This window comes from Nomia melanderi, chromosome 14, assembly GCF_051020985.1.
Source record: "Nomia melanderi isolate GNS246 chromosome 14, iyNomMela1, whole genome shotgun sequence".
Lineage (NCBI taxonomy): Eukaryota > Metazoa > Arthropoda > Insecta > Hymenoptera > Halictidae > Nomia > Nomia melanderi.
Genome location: NC_135012.1, coordinates 3,690,344 through 3,713,726, shown reverse-complemented (window position 1 = coordinate 3,713,726; position 23,383 = coordinate 3,690,344). Strand labels below are relative to the sequence as shown.

General features: G+C 37.9%; 5 protein-coding genes and 1 long non-coding RNA gene across 26 annotated transcripts; 2 read left to right on the top strand and 4 right to left on the bottom strand.

Moving 5' to 3' along the window:
* Positions 1–482: 482 nt before the first annotated feature.
* Positions 483–2,065, bottom strand: LOC116427083 (uncharacterized). Of its 3 annotated transcripts, none has more exons than XR_004235027.2 (3): positions 1,806–2,065; positions 1,077–1,617; positions 483–631 (listed from the first exon to the last, which is right to left on the bottom strand). It is a non-coding gene; the product is annotated as an uncharacterized LOC116427083 (long non-coding RNA). The 3 variants fall into 3 exon arrangements; XR_004235026.2 differs by having other exon boundaries at positions 1,077–1,614; XR_004235028.2 differs by having other exon boundaries at positions 1,077–1,284; positions 1,806–2,057.
* On the top strand, positions 492–14,016 carry LOC116427078 (facilitated trehalose transporter Tret1). Of its 2 annotated transcripts, XM_031977004.2 has the most exons (4): positions 492–640; positions 1,892–2,171; positions 11,667–11,977; positions 12,060–14,016. In XM_031977004.2, exons 2-4 carry the CDS (start codon positions 2,119–2,121, stop codon positions 13,349–13,351), a joined length of 1,656 nt encoding a protein of 551 aa, XP_031832864.1. In that variant the 5' UTR covers positions 492–640; positions 1,892–2,118; the 3' UTR covers positions 13,352–14,016. The 2 variants fall into 2 exon arrangements, with proteins under 2 accessions (XP_031832864.1, XP_031832867.1); XM_031977007.2 differs by lacking the exons at positions 492–640; positions 1,892–2,171 and adding an exon at positions 5,622–6,202.
* Positions 14,017–14,133: 117 nt separating this feature from the next.
* LOC116427080 (uncharacterized) lies at positions 14,134–15,183 on the bottom strand. Its single transcript, XM_031977010.2, has 2 exons — positions 15,035–15,183; positions 14,134–14,902 (listed from the first exon to the last, which is right to left on the bottom strand). The coding sequence occupies exons 1-2, from the start codon at positions 15,087–15,089 to the stop codon at positions 14,256–14,258; spliced, it is 702 nt and encodes a 233-aa protein (XP_031832870.1). The 5' UTR covers positions 15,090–15,183; the 3' UTR covers positions 14,134–14,255.
* Positions 15,104–21,117, top strand: Cul2 (cullin 2). Of its 17 annotated transcripts, none has more exons than XM_031976992.2 (9): positions 16,921–17,116; positions 17,226–17,352; positions 18,030–18,194; positions 18,271–18,769; positions 18,856–19,035; positions 19,115–19,333; positions 19,401–19,571; positions 19,666–20,610; positions 20,697–21,117. In XM_031976992.2, exons 3-9 carry the CDS (start codon positions 18,076–18,078, stop codon positions 20,826–20,828), a joined length of 2,265 nt encoding a protein of 754 aa, XP_031832852.1. In that variant the 5' UTR covers positions 16,921–17,116; positions 17,226–17,352; positions 18,030–18,075; the 3' UTR covers positions 20,829–21,117. The 17 variants fall into 17 exon arrangements, with proteins under 17 accessions (XP_031832863.1, XP_031832862.1, XP_031832856.1 ...); XM_031976991.2 differs by having other exon boundaries at positions 18,002–18,194; XM_031976994.2 differs by having other exon boundaries at positions 16,922–17,092.
* On the bottom strand, positions 15,312–16,691 carry Prosbeta3 (proteasome subunit beta type-3). The gene is made up of 3 exons (XM_031977012.2): positions 16,441–16,691; positions 15,553–16,118; positions 15,312–15,476 (listed from the first exon to the last, which is right to left on the bottom strand). The coding sequence occupies exons 1-3, from the start codon at positions 16,441–16,443 to the stop codon at positions 15,428–15,430; spliced, it is 618 nt and encodes a 205-aa protein (XP_031832872.1). The 5' UTR covers positions 16,444–16,691; the 3' UTR covers positions 15,312–15,427.
* On the bottom strand, positions 19,368–23,233 carry LOC116427079 (uncharacterized). Of its 2 annotated transcripts, XM_031977009.2 has the most exons (4): positions 22,936–23,233; positions 22,613–22,835; positions 22,026–22,228; positions 19,368–21,958 (listed from the first exon to the last, which is right to left on the bottom strand). In XM_031977009.2, the coding sequence occupies exons 2-4, from the start codon at positions 22,824–22,826 to the stop codon at positions 21,620–21,622; spliced, it is 756 nt and encodes a 251-aa protein (XP_031832869.2). In that variant the 5' UTR covers positions 22,827–22,835; positions 22,936–23,233; the 3' UTR covers positions 19,368–21,619. The 2 variants fall into 2 exon arrangements, with proteins under 2 accessions (XP_031832869.2, XP_031832868.2); XM_031977008.2 differs by having other exon boundaries at positions 22,613–23,231.
* Between the last annotated feature and the right edge of the window lie 150 nt (positions 23,234–23,383).

Below are 23,383 nucleotides of genomic sequence, written 5' to 3'. Positions count from 1 at the left end.
AAGGTAAATCAACGACCGATTCAGCGAAAAGAAAAGATCCCCGATGAAATCAATGATATATGCAAATGCCTCGTTAGTTTCCACTAGAGTTCACAAAAATCGACATTTACATGAACGCTCGATCGACCCAGAAACGCGTATTCGAAGCACGCCAATGGATCGTTGAGCAACACCGCGATCCGCGGCTCGCTCAGCGTTTGAATATTAATTAAAAAGTGATCTCACAATTTTCGCGGGATGTCGCAATCCGACACAAGTGAACCCGATAACGCGGGAGTCGAGGATGATTTTCTATTGGCGCGAGTCGCCTGATAACGGCGAGTCGCGCGGAGAAACGAAAAATAATACGCTGGGCTCGGATTTTATTGGGCACTCGTCAACATCGTTGAACGCGATTCGATTTAGCCCTTCCCATTCTTCGCCGGCTGGTCGATCCCGACGGTACAGCGCGATCTTCCGGCTAGACGTCCGCCATTTCCGGTCACCCGTCGAGTCTCGATCTAATTAGACATCGGTGCATTATCTGCGAAGAAACCGACGGAGGTCTTGATCTAATGCAAGTTCGCTGATATTTTCGTATCGTTCCATTTTGTTGTGAAATTGTGCTTGATAAGCCTCGCCAGTTGCCTCTCTGTAAAAGGTATTTGTTTATTATAAATATCGACTGTGCAAGTGCATCGAATATTCAAGATATTCAACAATTTTGTTACTTGTTAGGTTAATATGGTGTGACAGTCTTTTAATGGGTTAGAGTAACGAATTTTTTTGAGTTTTGTGACTCGGATTATTTAGGTGATTCGAAATTCACGAGGAATCATAGGTAAATAGTAGAGTTTATTATGCAAAGAAATATTGTAAAATGTCGTGGAATGTCGGTGGATATTATGAAACATTGAGTCGTGATTTCCATAAATATTTGTGCTGCCTATCTATTGTATGCGCATGATTGCACACGTGTCTTTCGCGTATATACACGAAAAGACCGAGTTTCCAGGGAAGACGGACGAACTTTCGGGTGAAATAATGTGGAACGAACTTTTACGAGCGGTAACATGTTATTTTTATAATTACGATACCTCTGGGACGATGCGATTTCGTGGCGTGACGCAAAAATAGCACGCCGTAGCGTCAATTAATCCAATAAACGTGACGAAACGGGAACGCGCAGTAATCCTTCGAGAATCTTGTGCTAGCTGCGTGAATTTCCATCTATCGTAATCTTCGCTGAATAATCTGCGGTTCGTTTATCTTCCAGCCGATAAGAGTGCATCGATCGTTCGATAACTGTAATAGACACCAGTTATTTATTTATGGAAATACTACGTTCCCATTATTTCCTGTTACAAACATGTACGAATCAATTTGTCGCATCTGATTCGAGCCTTGGACGTGCCACTTGTTTTTGATAATAAAGGAAGTCTTCCGATCAAATCGATTGCTTGTTCGTTCTGATATTCGCTTCTTTCAAGTAAGTTTATGTTCCAATTAACACTGGTCAAGTGACCAATTTTAAGATTTAATTTACGATTTCGTATTTTCCTTCGTCCATTTAACTTTCTATCAATTCTCATATTATCCGATTAATCAGTCTCTCAGTTTTTGTCTTTCCTTTTGCTACTGAAAAGAATTAATCGTCTAATTTGTTTACCTTTACGTTATATAATTAATTATTAACTGGTTAGATTAGTTCGTACGATTAGCTTAATTGGTATATACGCGTTAAACATCAATCTTGCAGATTAACTTCCTCGAATCGAACAGCAACTTCGATGCAATTTGCGAAACAAGCGTTAATAAATAATTACCTGATAGTCCTCCTCGTTCTCACGATTCCGTTCTAATTGCTTGATCGACGCTGGACGAATTTTGATTAATATATCGAATTTCGTAGATACTCGGAGCGTTTGTTTCGAATGCGCCTGGGAGGAATGGAAGGAAGTCGTCGGCGACCAGTCTGAAAATATGCGAAATTGAGGAAAACAAGACGCACAAGAAGCGAGAGCACATGACTGCGGTTCTTGATACGAGAAAACTCGTGACACGAAGACCGATAAACCACTAGAGAATAATTTAATCAACCGCAACAGTCCGCGAAACGTGTTCAGTCCGACGTCAACCATGCCCAGGAACCGGAACTACGAGACGTTCACGAACGCGAGCACCTCGACTGGGTGAGTACCATGAAAAAATCCAAATTACGTTCACATTATCGGGGATAAACTAACAAGCGCACGGTAGATTTTCACGTAAATGTCGATATTCGCGAGCCAGTCAGCGAGAAACGGAACAGAAATGCATTTCGAATGATAAAACAGTGGTTGAATTGCGAACATTGCGGAAATTTTTATACTGTACGCTTTGTTCGTTATTATTTATCTTGGATATAACAAATCTTCGATTCAATTAGCAAGAATAATTATTAATTGGGCTATGAACGTTTAGAGATATTCTTTTGTATCGATGACATTGATGGTTAAAGAGAAGCTTAGGCTATTCGCGAAGAACTTTATTGATTAAATACGAATTAAATCATTTTGTTTTTTGGAAAGTGATTTTGTTGGAACAGATGATCTGATAGTGACAGTTTAAGTGATTTCAGTGATACTGCAGATCATAAAAATCTTCGATCTTCCGTTGATTGGATAATAAGTGAACCTTTCTTCAAATTCACGTTTATCGTAAATCCTTTTTTGATCGTTGATCATCATTAATGTCCGATGGACACGATGCTCGAACTATCATCGAATAAGCCTGTTCCTTAAGACTATAATCCTCTCTCCAGAGATGTGCACATTAACTTAGGGAACGTTAGCTTGAAAATGTCGAAGCTGAGATTACTCTCTTCGGTGTTAATCTGCATTTTAGTCCGCCATTTTATCTGCCGTTAGATTACGTTCGCTAATGGACGTTTGCGAGAAAGTTCGAGGCGTTTCCCGCAGATAGGAATTAAACCGTGCGAAAATCCGCTGTGGAAACGTCATCCGTGACGATTAAACTGTTTACATAAGAACTATTCGGTGAGTTTATCTTCGCTGTGGTCCGGTCAGATTTTACTGTTCGTTTCGTTGTGTACGGAATTCGTCATCGCGAGCAGAAGCAAGAGAACTATGAACAGTCATCCACAGTGCATAATTAAGTAGTCCTTAAGCTTTCTACAATTTCTACAATTCCAGAATCCAAGCCTTTTAAGCTTCGGATTGAATAACTTCGTTCATATCAATTGCAATTAAAACAATCACGATAAACCATTAAAGCCATTAACATATTTGAATCTAAACGCTAACAGTCTCAACGTTGAATCCTCTAATTCCTTCCAGCTGAATCTGCAAATTATTTATTTATAGTCGCCAGAGGTTTATCTTTCCCCGTTTAAATAAACAAATAAAACCCGGAAGATCAAATACGCTTCAGCTTTGAGCCGAATCGATCGAAACGGTGGACGAGGTTTAAATATATTTCTAACGTTCGCCGATGCTCCACGACGCGCGCCATTATTACGCACAAAATGGCGGGCAAAGAGACAAAGTGCTCGTCGATGTTTTCGCGTACATTTTTCATTCCATTCATTCGCGATTGTTTCGACCGATTACATCCATAATGAAACATCGATCTCCGCGTTCGTACGTTTTCGGGACGTCGATCACGAGTGATCGATGACCGTTCTGGAATAAAGCCGCTCGGCGCAGGTGGTCCGCACGCTTTCCGACGGGGAAATTACTCAGTGGGCGAAGTCAGTCGCATGAAAATCGAATTGCCCCGCGTTTACGAGCTCGTTCGTTTCCCTTCTGGTGCCGATGAATCATCGGAGGTCGAAAATGCGAATCGTTAAACGGGACGGGCCGATCGGAGCGCGAGATTCGATGAATCCTTTGTTGATCGAGCGGACGATCTTATTTTCTTCTTTCCTCGATCGAGGTTTATAGTCAGCGATCGCCAGCGTTACTTTTCACTTGCTACCGATGCCTTTATCGGGTTCCGCACATTCAGAGTCATATGGTCCGCTCATCCTCTCGCCGGTATCGCGTTTCACGAACAACAATCGTGACAAATTCAGTCACGAGTTGGTAGAACCGCCCAGCGATACGGCTACTATTTTTCTCAGATAAACAAATGATCAAAACCTCGTGATTGCTCTTATCGATTCGGGTGTAGATTACGCACGGCGCAACCTATATTGTCGATTCGGAGGAAAAAAGAATCGGGAACGATGCGTTTGCTGCTCGTGCGTTACTGTCAACCTTCTTATTTTATTGGATAGCTTCATTACAAATAAATTCGAAAGCGATGTTATTTAACTCCTACTCGTTCCCAAAAAATCAAATAATAAATTAATATAGAACACATTAAAAAAAATATATTCTAATATCGAAAAAACATATCATTTTCAAGTACATCGTTTAAATGTACAAGAACTCATAAAATTTTCCATAAGTTAATAATCTCGACAGTCATATATCTTCCTTGATATTCAATCGAAAAAAATTCAAGAATGTCCTTTAACACTAGAACTACGTACCAGTCAAAACTGGTTTCAATTTCTTTGTTTCGCAATGATTAATATCTTAAAAGCTTTCAATGTTCGAAATGATCTTGAAAACAGCCTCATTTGAATACTACAATGAACATCCAAAGAAACTGAAAATAATCTATTGTTACAATTTTTATATAAATTATATATTAATCCTATTAAACACTCAGCAGTTCTAGTTAACCCTTCGCACTCGAGAGTTAACTCTCAGTCACTTGATTCATACAGCAAAACTATGAATATTTACTATTTCAAATTAAACTTTCTATTGCTATAGGAAATACTTAACTAAAATATCTTCGTTGCTTAATTTATCCGCGAATTATCGTTAAATTAGTTTCAAACAGTGTCCATATCCCTTCAAAAAACGTTAAATATTTCCAGCGAAGAACTTTCGAGTGCAAACGGTTAAAGCATCGAATATTCGAAATAATCTTGAAAACAGTCTCATTTGCATACCACAATGAACATCCAAAGAATCTGAAAATAATCTATTACAAGTTTCATATACATTACATATTAATTATATTAACTCTTTGCACTCGAAGCTGTTTCTCGCTGACATTACCAGCAACTCGAATTTTAATAGAAAAAGCGTATTAACATCTAAATAAATAATACGCGCATGAAAAGAAAGGTCATAGATGTATCTCACTATTTTCTGTCGATTATAGATATAAATGTTATAATATATCGAATAACAAAATTCTACAGTTTGTAATGACAAATTTTAACCCTTTGCACTCCCTGATTCGACGCAGCAAACTTATAAAATTTTCAGTTCAATATTAAACCTTGTGTAATGTATCAATATAAAATAGTTCTGTCTCTTAATCTATATCAGATACTCAATTATGTTAGTTGCGAAAAATATCGTTAATATTCACTCAGAAAGTAACGAATATCTTTAATGAAAAATATCGTCGAGTGTAAAGGGTTAACTATCTCTACAACCGATCCCTCGAGTGCAAAGGGTTAAACACTCAAGCGTTAGAAAATTATTACAAAAAACATTCACACAGAAATCCCTCGAGGGGTGAAACCGTCGCGGTACCAGGGCGCACGCGCGCGATAACAAAATTCGCGCGCCCCTCCCCACCACGGTCGACCCGCTGTCGCATATATAACCGCCCGGCAAGTGTCACGGAATGCCATTCGTTTCGCGCGCGTCACAGCCGCAACAAGTGGTGCGTGAACAACACAATTCCCCCGTCGAACGGAGTCGTCTCCACAGCAGTAAACCTCGGTGGTGTCCCATAAATTTCAACGAAACTTCAACGCGCTGAACGGGGTCACGAAATTCGGTCCAGCAAACGACGAGACGAAGATAGACGTTCGAGGAGACGCGTTGTCCATGGAAGAAGACGTCCGTTGGATTCTCCGGGACGCAAGAACGGCGCAACGAAAATTTTCTGAGAGATAAGGCGAATTGCGTGTCTCACCACCAGGAAGAAAGGAAACTGGCCTAGCGAGCGACGAGGAAAACAAAGGAAAGAGAGGAAGGCGATGAACCGAGCGAGACTGGCTCGCGCGATGATTTCAACGTTGTGATACCGTTCAGCTGTGATATATATATACACGTATATACATATATATTCGTATACGTAATTTTCATTGTTCGGGAAAGCGCCGCGGGAAAACGAAAACAGTCAACATGACGAACACCGTGCCAGAGTAAGTCACTCGCTTGTTTACTTTCCGTGCTTTCATGAGCGCGCGCGTCCACCGAGCTGCTCTCGTTTGTAGCCGCACGTGGCAGTTGTGTATTGAGTTTATTGGAGTAAATTAGTAACAGTTGTTAACCCTTTACGCTTGGAAGCTTTTCTGGAAATGTTTGAATATCTTCTGATGAGCAGTGGCTTGTAGTTGGAGTTAGTGGGGTGTTAGAGGAAGTTTGTAGCCGTTTTGGAATGTTTGTCTTTTTTATTAACTGTGGATGATGACAAGCTTATGGGTTATAGATTGTATGAGTGTAAAGAAGTAAAGAAAGGACTGATTATATTTAATTATTGACACTAGGTTTATCAGAATTTTGACTCATTTCGAACTACGAGGAAATTACAGAATTTCCACTTCTTTTCTGTCATTTGCACTGACTTTTATCCATTTAATAATAGCATTTATGAGATCATTCTGTATAATTCTTACGTCTTTCAAGTTGTTTTTTAACGATGATGATTTGTTTCGCAGTTGTTAATATCGTAAAAGCATTGAATGTTCGAAATGATTTTGAAAATAGTTTCACTTGAATACAATGAGTGTCTGAAGAAACCGAGAACAATCTATTGTTACATTCTTTACGGGTCGCAGATAAATCATTTAATTAGTCAAACAGCAAGAGATCAGCACGTAGTTTTCTTTCTTCCATGAATTAAGCAATTGATACAGAAATTCAGCTTGATCTTTTAACTCTTTGAACTCTTGTAGGCTCCAATATTGCACCAGGAATAATATTAGATATTTCAATGAATCTTAAAGAAACTACTCTACAATTATTCGATTTTGCACACATCCAAATTTCACAGTAAGAAGGAAAATAAAAGATTTAAGAAATGTTACAGCATTTTTCATTCTCGCCAGGGATACTATAAAAATTAGTTGCAGTTGCTGATAGATTACAAAGTCATCTGGAGTGCTAAGGGTTAAACGTTTTCTATATTTCAAAGAAGATTCGTCCGCAGAGGGTTAAAGGTTACTGGTAATATCAAGTGGAAATTGGGGTGCAGTTCCACAGTGCCTATTACACATAAACCGTATTAATACAGTTCTAATGTTAACAACGTTCCCCGTTGAATATTTCGAAGTAACAACGGTCAATGTTCATTTCATTGTTTTTACGAATATTGCTTCACGATCATTGGTTATGCGGAAGCGTCCACGGTCAAGGTCGGTAAACAGCTTATACTTTGTAATTCTTTTATAAATGATATATGTTCAGTGACTCTTTTTTTCATTCGGTACAACTGTTCCCTCTGTTTCGATTTTTCTTAACCTGTAGGCGTGCTTGAAGTTGTTATTACCAACTCGGTCTTTTCGTAGATAACTATTGAAATCTATTGAAATAGGGACAAGCAAAATGATAAATATCACCGTGGCCTTTAACTTGACAGAACGAATCGAACATTTGTGTATATTTACATGGTGCATTAACGAGCACGCGGAGAAGACTAACTTCTCATGTAAATGTCTCCCATCGTTTCTCGTTGGTAATTGCTAATTACGTTATCGAGCTGTTACACGATCAGCTGTAACCGTCCCACAGCTGCGGGTGTGTTTACCAAACAAGTCGCACGTTCGGAATGCTGTTCGCCATATTTTCCTGTTTTTCAGTTGCATCGTTCGTTCAACCCGTTGCTTGTGATTGCGTCATCTGTGCATATTTAGTCAATTAATCCCGACAATGCACGTCTCTTTTTTTTCTCTGCCCGTCGAAGAATTCTAATCGATCATTCGGGTTTGTTTCCACGGATTTCGAAGCGCGTTAGTCAACACAGCATTCTTTCAACAAGTGGGAAAAGCCTGCACGCGTGACTGATGCTCTCTCTCTCTCTCTCTCTCTCTCTCTCTCTCTCTCGAGGACTTATTATCATAGATCAAGAGGATCAACAGAATCGACGACTCGCGTAGGAATGATAAGGCAGCTTAATAACGGTCGAGGGAGAAAATAGAATTGCGTTCTGTACGGTTTGCAAGACTTTTTATAGCTCGCCGCGTTAAAAGATATCGACGCGTACAACGAGTGAATTGATGCTTGCCGCTCGATGATTATACCGTAAGCGTTCGACCGGTGAAAATTACGGGCGCGTCCTGAACAATGAACGTTCGTTCTTTATTTAAACGAAGGCGGCAGCTTTATTTAATCAGACTCGTGAATATTATCTCCTCGTGAACTCCGCTTGACAATTACTTTTTTTCATTCGATGATAGTAACTGGATCCACGTGATCAACAAGTTTCCTGGCCAGATAACAGTCTATTTACCATAGCTAGATATAAATATCTATTAATATGCATCGAGCACCGTCACCGATGAATATTCAGGTAACAGACAGCTGTTCTTATGCAAATAGACGATTGATGTTACTTGTGAACACATTGAAAATTCGCGCAGCATTCAATGGAGTGTACTGTTTTTTGTAGTCATTTAAGATTGTCGTTATGGGATTTTGAATTTTTAGAATGTGTCGGTAACTTGCGTTAATCGCTGGATAAAACAGTTGTCTACTGAATAGAAACAGCTTCCGATTTAGACATTGACTGATCTTCTACATTACCGATCATGATTTCATTGATACAAGCAATTATCCAGATTTTCAACGGGGAGAAATTCTCTAAAAATCATTTTATTATCTTTACCATTTATCATTCCCAAAGCCACAATCTAATTTATTGCTAGATATTTTTCTAATCCAATATCAATATACCGGGTAACATGGATAATTAATTAAATCCATTGTTCATCCATTGTTGAAATCCACGGTGTTTTCAGTATTTCCCATTGTCAATGCGTGATGTAATTACGCTATTAATACATCGCGGAGCCAGGGACAATTGTGCTGAAACGGGGCGTTTATCTGTGTTACACTTGAACCCTTTCGCGGACGAAAATAATTTGGCTCAGGACCGTGCCAGAATTCGGTATTTTCCTGATTGGCTGGTACAAAGAATGGTCTTTTAGTCTACTCGACACTGGTATCGTTTACACGCGCTGTCACATTCGGATTGATCCCATCGATCTCAATTAAGTTTGCTTCGTTAACGAGATTCGAAGCGTTTGGTAAAGCCGTAAAGCTCGGTCAATATACAATAACATTCTTTCGAATGTTGCAATATTGTTCGCCGAGGAACACGATTGAAATTCAAAAATAATTTTCGAACACCTGACCAACAACAACAACTTTAACATGTGTTTCGAGGGTACAACGGATATTTTCAGCGAATTCGAGGCGCAAAACGCGACGAACTTGTATATCGACTGTGAAGAAAGCTTTTCTGAAAGCTACAGGGGTTTTATTATCTTTTGTACACGTGTCGTTTATTTTGGCTCGCGAGTTAAATCGCGGATAATGCGGGATTAAGGCTACTCGAGTGCGTCGATTCGTTTGATAATGAAATCGAATTCAAATACGGAGCTGTTGAATTTCTGTGACAACAACATGGCCGAACGTTATCGCGTTTCGTAACGGAATTGAGGGAATAATAGAATTATATTATACATTGATTCCCAAAAAAGAATTTCTTAACTGTATCAGCTTATCACCTGCGAATGATTTTTGGTTTTGAACTATTCTGTAACGTGTCTTTCGATTTTGGAATATTAGTTATAAATGTATTTGTTTATGTAAGCATCTACTGCGGAATGTTTACATTCAGTTCTGTTAGAAAACGAGGAATTTCCATATGAGAGCTATCGCACCTGTAATATTTATTGCCTTATACCGTACTGCTTGTTGCATCATTGAATTATTTGCATCTTGTTTATCCACTTTGCATGTTCACCAATGATATTTCATTTTTACCGTGCGTGCGTTTGCACGAATGGAAATTTCTGTGTTGCTAGAAAGTTTGAAGGTTTAAACATGTAAAAGATTAAAAACTTAAAATCTTTGCGTTTTGGAATTTTAAAGTTTTAAACTTTTAAACTTTTAAACTTTTAAACTTTTAAACTTTTAAACTTTTAAACTTTTAAACTTTTAAACTTTAAAAGTTTAAACTCTCAAACTTTCAAAGTTTCAAACTTTCAAAGTTTCAAACTCTCAAAGTTTCAAACTCTCAAAGTTTCAAACTCTCAAAATTTCAAACTCTCAAAGTTTCAAACTCTCAAAGTCTCAAAGTCTCAAAGTCACAAACTCTCGAAGTCTCAAACTCTCGAAGTCTCAAACTCTCAAAGTCCAAACTCTCAAAGTTTCAAAGTTCAGAAATGTAATATTATGAAATTGAAACTCGCCTCGTCTCATCCCGTACTTCGCGGTAAACGGATCGTTCGGGTAAACGTAAAAGGAATATAAAGAAAAGTCGTATATTCTAACGTTTCGCGTACGTTTCTCGCCGCGGCCTTTTGTCTCATTAAAAAGTCAAAAAAGGAGAAAGATATGGAACAGAAGGCAACGTGAATCATGCTTGGAAGCGTGTCTTCGGTCATTGTTCCTCGCAGCGTACGTCATTTGCGAACAACATTCAACGCTGATAATATTAAAAACACGTTTAATCGTGTGCACATATAATGTTTAATTGATTTTAGAATGCGTATTAATACCTATTTTATTGCCCATAAAAATGATCGAGTTATCAGTTTCTTTTTGTCCAACAGATGTCTATGTACGTAAGCAGATAAAAAAATGCGTATATACTAGCGGCTGCAGTCTCAGCTAAATAGATAACGGGCATCATATTAAATGCAGATTAACTAATATCAATTAACTGCGATGTTTCTTTTTCATCAATGTCTTACTGTGAAAATTGGGAGTTACACACACGACGACTTTCGTATGAATTCTATTCTTATTTTAGAATTAACAGTCATAATTGCATCAATAAGTCGGCCTCATAACCGTTCGAGAACGCTGGAAGTTTTACCGGTTTTTTGCCCCATGAAATAATCGAATTTCACGGTTAATCGTGCGAATGAGAGTAATTCGAAGTCACCTTGGACATGTTTCTTTCTTTCTCTGTCTTTCATGCGTCAGTTATATTGCCTGTTATTACTTACATAATAGAAACAACACTAAAGTCTTCCCGTCGTCATCTTGACACATATTTTTCCATTTCCATGTTAAACCATACCGCCATTCGAATTAGCTTCATCGAAATAAATTAACAGACCTACTGTGTTCTTCCGCATAAGTAACCCCGTGATGAAATATTCGAAAGATCCATTGTAAGATTCATTCATAAATCGAGTACGAACACTGTTCAGGATTTAGGTCAAATTTTATTCTTGTAGTCAAGCCAGAGCCAAGTCCTCCGTTACCATGTTTCTGTAATTCATTATATACATTTAGTGCCTCGTTCATCGATCATACGGATCGGCGCGAAAAGATTATCGGTAATCGAGCGTGATGTATGCAAAAAAAATTAGATCCTCCAGTGGAATATTTCCCAATACCGTCTTCTGACCGGCAACAAATTTTCCGTTACAGAAAGAATGGCGACATTCCGAACTCAGAGAAATCATCCCTGGTGGACTCTGCAGTACTTCCAAAGATCCAACCCTCCGGTCAGATAGAGGACGAAAAAACTGGGTTGGAATTGAACGCGCACCATGATCTAGAAGGTAGTCAAAACATCACGGGGAGTGTTGTCAAGCAGGTCCTAGCAGCACTGGTGGCCCAGCTTGGAACCATCAACACGGGCATGACCTTTGGTTTTTCTGCCATCGCTGTACCGCAACTTACAGAACCAAATAGTACAATTCCCATCACTGAAGGATCGTCCGAGGAGTCATGGATAGGTAATGAAATGAACAATACAAATCCCTAAATAATCAAGATAGCCACGCTTCCATTGTATTAATTGTAAAATTGATTTCGCAGCTAGCATGTCCTCCATCGGTACTCCCATCGGCTGTTTTATTTCGGGGTACATGATGGACGTCCTCGGAAGGAAGAAGTCCTTGATCATCACGGAAATCCCTGCGTTACTCGGGTGGATCTTAATCGCATGTGCAACCGACATTCGCATGATATACGCCGGGAGGTTCTTCGTGGGCCTCGGATCGGGCATGGTGGGCGCGCCAGCGCGTGTCTACACGGGAGAGGTCACTCAACCGCACCTGAGAGGGATGTTGATCGCTTTCGCGAGCATCGGAGTCAGCACCGGTGTCCTGATCGAGTACGCGTTAGGCAGCTTGCTCAGCTGGAATATTTGCGCGGCGATCAGTGGAATACTACCGCTCGCCGCGTTGCTGCTGATGTTCTTCTTTCCGGAAACGCCATCGTATCTCATATCGCGCAGCAGACCGGAAAAAGCGCGGAAGGCTTTGCAACAGTTCCGCGGTAGCACGTGTAACATCAATCAAGAGATGGAGACGCTTATTAATTTCTCGAATAACAATAACATCAAGCGTCTCACGGGGTTCCGTGAAATAATGAGCGCCATTTTGAAGCCTAACGCCCTGAAACCGTTTATGTTGTTGTTCTTGTACTTCCTGATATACCAGTGGTCGGGTACAAATGTGATTACCTTTTACGCTGTAGAGATCTTTCAAGATTCAGGTTCGTCGTTAAATAAGTACTTAGCCGCGGTGATTCTCGGTGTAGTAAGATTAGTATTCACCATTATGGCCTGTGTCTTGTGCAGAAGATGCGGGAGGAGACCGCTGACAATGGTCTCTTCCATCGGGTGCGGACTGTCTATGGTAGGCTTAGGGGGTTATATGTGGTTAAAGGAATATTGGACTGCAAATCATCTTCCGCTTGTCGCTACTTGGTTCCCAATTTTTTGTATATTTATGTATACCGTAACGTGTACTCTTGGCTTTCTTGTTATACCGTGGGTAATGATAGGGGAAGTGTATCCAACACAAGTGCGAGGTATTATTGGCGGGCTGACTACTATGGCGGCCCACTTGTTTATCTTTACTGTAGTGAAAACGTATCCCTTCTTAGCCAGTACACTTACACGGCATGGTACTTTCATCACGTACGGTTGTATATCTTTATTAGGTACAATATACTTTTATCTGTGTCTACCTGAAACTAAAGGTAAAACGCTTCAGGAAATAGAGGACTACTTTTCTGGTAGGAATAGTAACTTAAGAACTGGCAGTATAGGTATCCACAAACCAAAGGTGTTGAAGGTGAACAAGGGTCAGGTGTTACCCTGAAAAAATTTGTTTGATATCGAAACATGTAGATCGCATAATTTGTCTTCCATTGAACAGAGATAGGAATTGGAATTTCTCGTTGTTTTACTTTTGAACATTGATATGAATTTATATACCTTTAACGGGAAAACAATGTTGATTCAGAAATTCGTCTTGCAACAAGACAGTGGAGCTGATTAAGAGACTTGAGAAGGCAATTAAGGTCAATTGCATGATATTAAGACTTCACTATCGATACTCTGTTTCTCATTCTTAGGTAGGATAATTTTATTATTGAATGTATTTATTGACTAAAGACTATAATTTAAATCATACTTGTCTCTCAAAGAAGAGGCACAGTATATTTTTATAGAAATTAAATATCACAACCCGTTCTAAAATATCAAATATACTCGTAAATGAATATACTAGGTTTCTCGAGAAATGCATGCCCAGGGAATTGTGCCTTCATATCTCGACATACGCATAAATCGCAACAAGGTGCTATTTATTGTATCATAGTATTATATAACATTTGTACATATGTGATCAAAAGACAGGACATAATTAATAAATAACTATGTAAGTAATGTTTTTAAACCGTGGTTTGACAATGTACGCGGATTTCTGCAACACAGTGTTTTATAGATACAAATTAAAGTTTTTAATACATTTATTAAATAGTTGATATTGTTCCATGTTTCCTATACTTGAGATTTATTTATATTTACGAACGCTATTAGAATAAACATTCAAATATAATATGATTAATGCTGTTTGGAAAAAAAAAGTAAATTTAAAGGTAATTTGCTTGTACGTATTTATTATTAGTTTATATAAATCTCAAATTGCATATCAATAGAAATTAAAATGATTACACTACATACTCAATGAACAATGAATATTTATTTTTTAGTACATGCACTTAATCAAGTGTTAAGCGAAATTTATTACATCTTTTCCGCCTTCTTTCCGCGTCTTCTTCTAGGAATTTCTTAATCATTTCTTTTGATAGTATTTCACCTCTGTAAGTTCTTGGTATACGTTCTTTAGATAGAATATCAAGTCTCTCTTGAACATATTTCTTTGCATCAAATGCGGTTGCCTTTTTAATCTGCACAAGCAGTTCTGCCTGAAATGCTTTTTCTTTTGCTACATTGCGTCTGTTTCTGATTGTTTCCAGTTTAAATTTCATCTTCCTACGAAACTTCTTCTTCTTATGTTTCTTCATTTTCTGTCTTCTAATTACTATCAGACGTACAGCTTGTTTCTCTGATACATTTTCTATTGAAGGGAGGTCTAAAGTTTTATCTACAAGGGGTAAGTCATGTTTAATTGGATGTCGAATTAAAGGTTCTTCCATTGATGGTACATTTTTCAATGGTATTTCAATGATATTCCTTCTGGTAATATTGTCCAGATTCCCAAAATCTATATTGAGTGTTCTGGGTGCAAATTTAATATTTACATTGGAGTAAGCCAGATTTGTTGCATTCTCAGATGAATAAGAAGTAACACTCTTTTTTTGATCCTTTAAGAAATGAGAAGAATAGTACCTCGTGATGATATTACCTAAAGTAATTTAAATTATGTTTGATTATTATTCCAAATTTATCTATAAAAATTGTTTAAAGCACAACTATGAAACAGTCTTAGGTTATGACCTTTACATAAAGTTTTTTAAGAATTTAATACCATACATACATTGTCTATTAATTGTTATTTGCCAAAATGCTGCGCACAATTTATTAATAGCCATTGTTATAGTTATGTTCTATATTTATACTTTTTAGTGGACAATATTTTAATCCATTGCGAATCAAGCAGAAGACACCGAACTAATAACCCTAACCTATAAACGTGCGTGATGAACCAGTCAACACAGTTTAAATGCTACCAACATAAGTATTTATCAATTAAATATTACAAGCAAAGTTTCATTTCTCATTTTTTAACAATTCATAAGAAATTAATGAACATCAAGACTTTATAATCCATTTATTGAAAATTATTAATTTATTTAAACAGAATACACATTTTATTAATAAGTGCTTCCAATTTATAAACTTATACATAATGTAAATCTGTATTGGTAGTTTAATCCATTCTCGTTTTAACAGCTCTCGTTGTAACTTTGTCTTTCTCTCTGTAAAGATAAGATAATTATTAAGTTGAAAGCATAAAAAAAATGGATAAAAAGAAGGAAGAAAAGAATAACTTACATTATATGAACAATTGCTCCCCAACCAGATATTGCATCTCTATCACATGCATTCACTAAAGCTTGACTAATAGTCTCAAAAAGATCATCTGGTTCCAAATCTGGTTCATAAAGTGATTCGCACATTCCATAAAGTTGTTCACTACATGTTCCTCCTACTACAAAGTCTCCTGGTATACTTATGCATCCTATCAAATCAATGTTACAAATAAATGGTTCAAAGGTAACTGGATCCAATCCAGCAATAATAGGTTCCACAAAGTAAGGTGCAAATCTTTTCTCATACAACAGATTTGATACCATTGATGCAAATGTCTTAGGTTGAATTTTTCTGTTTTCCTTAAGTTCATAAAGGTTGTATCGAAATCTTAACCTTTCCATAACTGTTTGAGTGTCTGTAGCAAGACCAGGAAGGCTCAAGTATAGGTGCGGTCCTACTTCAAAAATTTTTTGAAAGTCGCATGTTATTGTTTGTGCTTGTACACCAAATCTACGATCTGCAGCTATTGCTACACAGTTCTTTCCTTTCATAGCTATAATAGCACCTCCATTGTATGCTAAAATATTCTGAAATATGAAGATACAATTTTATACTGACATGTTTCATTAGACATAACATTTATTAAATATACACAAATCTATCTCATTTAAGTATTTACTCAAATTATGTTAGTGTCTTTAATGTACCTAAAGAAAATTATTAAATTCAAAAAGCGATTATAATTAATTTCTGTTAACAAATGTGCACTATCATCAACGTATTTGACAGCAACATAACCTCATTACACTTCACAATTGTTCTAAAGTTATTTCAGTATAACAGTAATCAAAATAATTTAATATCAAAGAAATATTTAAAAGTTTGATTATTTAATATATGAATAATTACCATTTTCAGCAGTAGTTTTTCAAACTTTTCGCTGATTAAACCTCAACACAGTTTAAACTGTTCTTTCGAACGCTGATCGCGATCACGGAATACAAAATACATAGAAGTTCGCTATCGAAGAGTTACTGCAACTTCACATAACGCGATAAAATGACTCCTACTTTTTATTATCAAAAAATTACGTACAAATAATCATCATACAGATCAGCCTGATATTTATACTCGTTTATTTTTTATTTAAATACCGTCTTAACATATTGTAGATACCGAAGGATAAATGGGAACGTAAACAATTTTTTATCAATTATCTTCGCTCGTCTGTAGCATTGTCTGATCGATTAAAGATTAAATAAAATATTACCGCGCCCCTTGATCACAATACTCTGTAATATGCGACAAAAAGAACAAATTGGATTGTTCTTATTTTGAATTTGTACGTCATAAAATGGAGTGCTCTGTATAAAGAATAGAATCTCTAGTTAATCCGCGCTATCATCCCCTCCAAAATCTCAGAAAGTCAAGAGCAAAAGGGATAATGGCTCTGCGACGTTATTGAGAAATTGGAGGCAGTTTTGGTGTACTGCAATACAATTCGTCGATCACCATAGATAACGAGAACATTTTTGCCATTAATGAGTGCATCATCCTTCTGGTGAGGGACGAACGGTTCTTAAAAGTGAGAAAGAATACACGTGAGAAAAAGAAAAGGGGCGACAGAGATAAAGAGAGGGGAAAATGTGTTCGATCAAGACGAGTCATTGTAAATGTCATGTATTTTGTGACAGGGAATGATTTCAACGGTGTACCGAAGTTAAGAGTGCTGGAGGGATTTGTATTGACAGGGATTCGAATCGATCAGTGACTGTGTTTCCGAAAAAATACACAGCCGACTGGTTTTTCCACAACTTTTTGGTTAGTGGTTTCAATCACGACCATCTGGATATGGTACTTAGTCAGCTGTAGTCCGCAACACGCGTGAACGCACGTAATTTATTATTTGTTGGATAACGTGGTCCGAACGTTATATTTCAATGTGCAACTTGATAGATAAATAGATCGCGATCCTCGATCAAAAAAACGATCATTCCTGAGTCACGTTCAATAATAAATCAAGAATGATTTGTAGCGTTTGATTAACCGTGCACAGCGCTATTTCGAGTGCGCTGATCAGTTCGATTTGCTCGCGCTAAAAAGTTATTTTGGAAATGATTTTTATGCGCGACAAAGGCGAGAAATGATATTGAAAGAAACTTTAGGGAAGAAAGAGAGGGATGACCGTGAAATGAAAATGCGCCAGCGATGTATTCTACTTTTATGTTATTTTTGAACCACCAATGTAGAAAACTCTTGAACAAAGCCTTGTAAACTCAGTATTCGTCTATAGTTGAAAGATTATTCTTGGAATCGACTTTAGGTGCCCGGTTTTTAACGTTCTTTAATTCCTTCATATTTTGTTTTTAACCTGACTACCATAGAGAACTTGTTCATAACTTGTCATCTTTCATTGTTGTTATATAAAGAATTAGAAGTTTATATTGTCACTGGGTATTTTCTTTTGTAGGTTCACTAGTTTGATATTTGTGTTGTAGAGTTTATACACTTAATTGCTTGGTGCTTTCTTGATTGTGGAAAAGGATGTCATTAAAACCAAAACAAATTAGTTTTAAGCAAACATGGGAAGTGTTGCAAGAGACTATAAAGTGTATAATAACATCGTCGAATGTACCACACGCAGTATGGAATGACAGGTTCAGGTATTTTGTGTTATTTGGTTAATCAGAAGCAGTGAATAAAGTTTAGTGTAAGTGAGTGATCGATGTTTGCTTTCAGCGATATTTACTCTTTGTGCGTGGCTTATCCAGAATCATTCGCAGAAGAGTTGTACAATGAAACAAAGAAGTTTTTAGAAGGGCATGTCTTTGAATTACTAACATCAGTATGTGCAGAAAGTGAATCGGGTTTATTACAAGCCTACCGTCGTGCCTGGTGTGAATATTCACAGGGCACTGATCATTTGCATCACTTGTATTCATATCTAAATCAACACCACATCCGAAGACAAAAGTTTTCAGAGGCTGAGCTTATTTATGGCACGTCTTCCAGTATGACTGCTGATTATCAAGAGCAAATGGTGATTGGAGAACTTGGCTTAGATATTTGGAAAAGAGGAATGATTACGCCTTTAAAGAAACAGCTGGTGTCTCAGTTGTTAGAATGTATTCATGCCGATAGAGTGGGCAAAGCTCAGACGGCGAATACGGAAGTTATTTGGAGTGTTATACATAGTTTTGTTCAAGTTGAACAGTACAAATTAGTGGATCAGTTAAAAGTGATTACTTATGTTTGATTTATTTTGAAATTGTTATAAATATGTGAAATATTTGTTACAAACTTATGTTATTAACTTTCTTTCAGATGTACCAAACAATATTTGAAGCACCTTTTCTTGAGGCCAGTGGACAGTTTTATACGAATGAAGCATTTACGTTACGTCAAAAGTCTAACATAACATATTATATGGAAAAAGTTACGACTCAGTTTATCCTGGAGGAGCTACGTGCTCATAAGTTCCTTCATACGAGTTCTGTGCCTAAAGTATGCACCTTTTCTTATGTGTTACACATGTAGCCAATTAATTTAAAGTAGTTGGTTGTTCGACAGTACTGATTTGCAGGTAAAACTGTGCTTTGAGGAGAAGATGATAGCCACGTACATGACCTGGCTTCACACGGAAGCTGAAAGTATGATACAAAATGAGAGAAAAAGCGATCTATCACTCTTGTATCCATTATTAAGGCCACTACCTGGTGGCTTAACTCCTGTTGTACAAAAACTTACTGAACATATTACTGCACAAGGACTCAAAGCCATTGGGAATTTACAGGGAGAAAATGTAAGTGAAATAATAATGATGAGTGTACAGTAACTATTTATAAAATTGATATATTTCATAAATGTAGGTACACACGCAATTTGTCGAGAATATGTTGGATGTGCATAAAAAATACTCAAAATTTATCAAGGACGTATTCAATGACGACTTAACGTTTATGGCTGCTCTAGATAAAGCTTGTTCGGCGATAGTGAATCACAGGACAGCTCCACGACAGCCAGTTAAGGCACCTGAATTAGTAAGTAATTTAATAGTCGATGATCGACGTTAACAAGCGCAATTTCTGTTGCAATTAATTCAAAGTTTTACTATTTGAAATGTTCTTAATCTAGTTAGCTAAATACTGCGATTCCTTACTGAGGAAATCAGCTAAGGCCGCGTCAGAAGTGGAGGTCGAGGAAAAATTAGCAAGTTGCATCACCGTGTTCAAATACGTGGACGACAAAGATGTTTTTCAAAAGTTCTACGCTCCTATGTTGGCGAAACGGTTAATACATCAACAGTCACAGTCAATGGACGCGGAGGAATCGATGATCGAACGTCTGAAACAAGCTTGCGGATACGAGTTCACGAATAAACTTCATAGAATGTTCACCGACATGTCGGTGTCGGCGGATTTGAATGCTAAATTCACCGCAAGTTTAAGGGAAGGCGATAGGGAAAACCAACTGCGCATAGGTTTTGTAGTATATGTGTTGCAAGCAGGTGCATGGCCTTTAGCTCTGCCACCAACCTCAGGACCATTTCACATACCCCAACAATTAGAGAAGTCTATACAGTCGTTCGAGGCGTTCTACCACGCACAATTTAGTGGTCGAAAGGTTACCTGGTTGCATCATCTTTGTCAAGGCGAACTCAAGTTTAATTACTTGAAGAAACCTTATTTGGTGGTTGTACAAACATACCAAATGGCATTATTGCTTCTATTCGAGCATTGCAATTCGATACAGTGCCGGGAAGCTGCAGCATCATTGCATTTGTCGCACGATCAGTTGGTCAAACATGCGGCTAGTTTAGTAGATAGTAAAATTTTGAAAAAGTCTACGGAAGGAGAGCTGGAGGAGGATACCGTCCTGTCGCTCAATTTTGATTATTCCAATAAGAGAATGAAATTTCGTATAACTGGCGCGTTGCAACGGGACGTGCCACATGAAAACCACGACACGGAAGCCACGCATCGCAGTGTTGACGAAGACAGAAAATTGTACCTACAGGCAGCTATAGTCCGTATTATGAAGAGCCGTAAGGTTCTGCGACATAATCAACTGATACAGGAGGTAAGATATTTTATTTCGTCGTTTTCCTTTTCATGACAGTGAATCTGAATTATATAGTTAAATATCGATGGTTACAAATATTCCAGGTACTAAGCCAACCAAAAGTAACGTTCACTCCTTCGATTGGTATGATCAAAAAATGTATCGAAGCTCTCATAGATAAGCAGTATATTGAGCGCACGCCGAATAACGCAGATGAGTATTCGTACGTCGCATAACTTTAATGTACCATCTGTCACCATCATTAATTTATTTCGTTTGGGATGCTCCGCTTGATCGTTGAGAACACTAGAAACTTTTGCTAACATTTAAACGAATCGAGTTATCTGTCGCATAGATATTTCTTAAAGGAATCTCTAGGTCGAAAACTGAATCTCTTAAATAAATGATCAGAAGAAGCGTCCTGAATTACTTACTTGCTCCTAAAGATCAACCAATTCAATAACTTAGTTGATTTAATGATTTGTAATATATGCACACCGAAATAAAGCTAACGTTACTATTTTATGTTGGGACGATTTCCTTCTATTGGTTTCCCTATGGATAAAAATTTAATTTTAATTTTGATTTTTCCTTACATATACAATTATCATTGCTTATTCTGGGATTCATTGAACCCGTGAGAAGAATAAATTTATATCTATATCCTTACAAAATCTACATAACAATATTCGAAGTACTTTTAATGTTAATTTTTCTTTCAATGATAAAATCTCTGGTCCCCCTTCTTAAATTTCAATTAAAGCTAGTAATAATAATTGCACAATATACAGGATGAGGCAATAATTATTACCATTTTAAACTTAACTTTATGCAGTAAAGTAGTTTAAATTTTCAGTTTCAATTATTAAAATGGTAATCGTCATTGCTTCATGCTGCATTACATAATTCAAGTGCCATTGCAAAGAATTGTTGCATCAGACATTCCAGAAATATTTTATGCTCTATTATATGATAAAAGGAATAATATTGGCGCGCTACACTACTGCATAGGCTTGGATTGGTAACATTAGGAACGTGGAGTTTTCAGTTGCAACAGCTCTGGATCCAGCAAGGGATTGTCATCTGTCTCCGATTCCAGTGCCTTATTCATACTATTAACCACAAGAGGTGATGCAGTGGCAGTGTTACTGTACGGTGAAAAACCTGCCCATTCCATGCCCAGGTATATAGGTGGCGGACTTCCCAGTGGAGGTTCTAGCAACAAGTGATCTGATTGTTGCTGCTGCTGTTGTTGTTGCTGAATTTCTTGACAGTCGGATGGTGGCAAGTGTGAAGGCATGTGAGTGGTTACTTTACATTGTTTTTCTTGTTTTCGCCATTTTGCTCTTCTGTTTTGGAACCATACCTAGTGATACATTGAATATTAATATCAGTGAAACTTATCGATTGATCATATATCGCAGTGATAGTACCTGTACTCTGGCTTCTGTCAGTTGTATACGTAAAGCAAGATCTTCTCGAAAGAATACATCAGGATAATGTGTCTTTTGAAAGGCTCTTTCCAATTCCTCCAGCTGAAAATTGGTGAAGGTCGTGCGATATCTGCGCTGTTTTCTCTTACCAACTCCAGAGGATTGTCTGTCTTCGCTTCCTGGGCTTGGTGAGAAGTCATAAGCTAAAGGAAAGCACAGTACTGTTATTAATTTGGTGATTAAACTTTCTCAGCTTTCTCAGTACGAAGTCAACCACAAGATATTGCCACATATTCGAGAAAATTAACTCTAGAAGCCTGTAACGCGGTGCAGAGGACACTCCTAAATGATTCCTGAAGTAATTCACGCATCGCGCATCGCGTTTAATCGCATTGAATTCACACGGAGCAAAATGGTTCATAACTGTTAAACTGATTACCACTAACTCTATTTAAAACAAGGGCTGCCGATTCGCTTAATGCATTTAGCAATAATTTAATTGAGGACTGCCCCAACTTGCTACGGGCCGACAGGTAGAGAGAGCGGCAGTTAATTAAATCAGGTCTGGGGTGGCAGGGTGCACTTACAGAATTTTGTTGGAAAGCAAACCGAGGAAGATTGCGCGCCTATCAGACCAGCCAGAGCAGTCGACTGTAGATCTCCTCCAGGGTTGATCTCGTCTGGCACACCACCGGAAGCGACGATCGCCCCGGCTGATACCAATGGATCACGGGGTGCACCCACCAAAAACAGTTGTCTACCACTTTCATTTCCACCATCGTCTTCCTCCTTCAGATCCATCACGCGGCACTCAACAAAGATATAATCGTTTTAACTAATTAAACATTAGAATAGGCTATCCCGTACGACGGACCGATGAAGGATAGGCTAATGGTAATTGAATCACTACCAGGTTGAGAAGTTCGTGTGGGTACCACAGTGGCTCCGCAACTCCCGCTTATTTCTTTTCTCTTTTCCTCCTTTTTTTCCTTACACCTGTGCGATGTAGACAGGGTAGGGGATAGAGTATATTCAACATGAACTCCCTCAAGAGGGGTAGTGAAGCCTCAAAAATGTATTGCTTGTACACCAGGAATCAATAGCACGGCTGTATAATGGAGACGGTATATTCAGCTTTACTCGTTTGTTCTTTATCGTTTTATAAAGATGTCGAATCCCCGCGGTTGATTATTTCCTCTTTTGAGTGTTGAATCTGCCACCTATGAACCCAAAAGGGTTGCAAAGTCTGTAACTATTAAAACATGCTTTTCAACCGTCTTGAATACCGCGTACCGATTAACAACATTAAGAAGGAACATGTTAAATTGAGTCTTCGTTTTTTTCTTAACTATATGGCA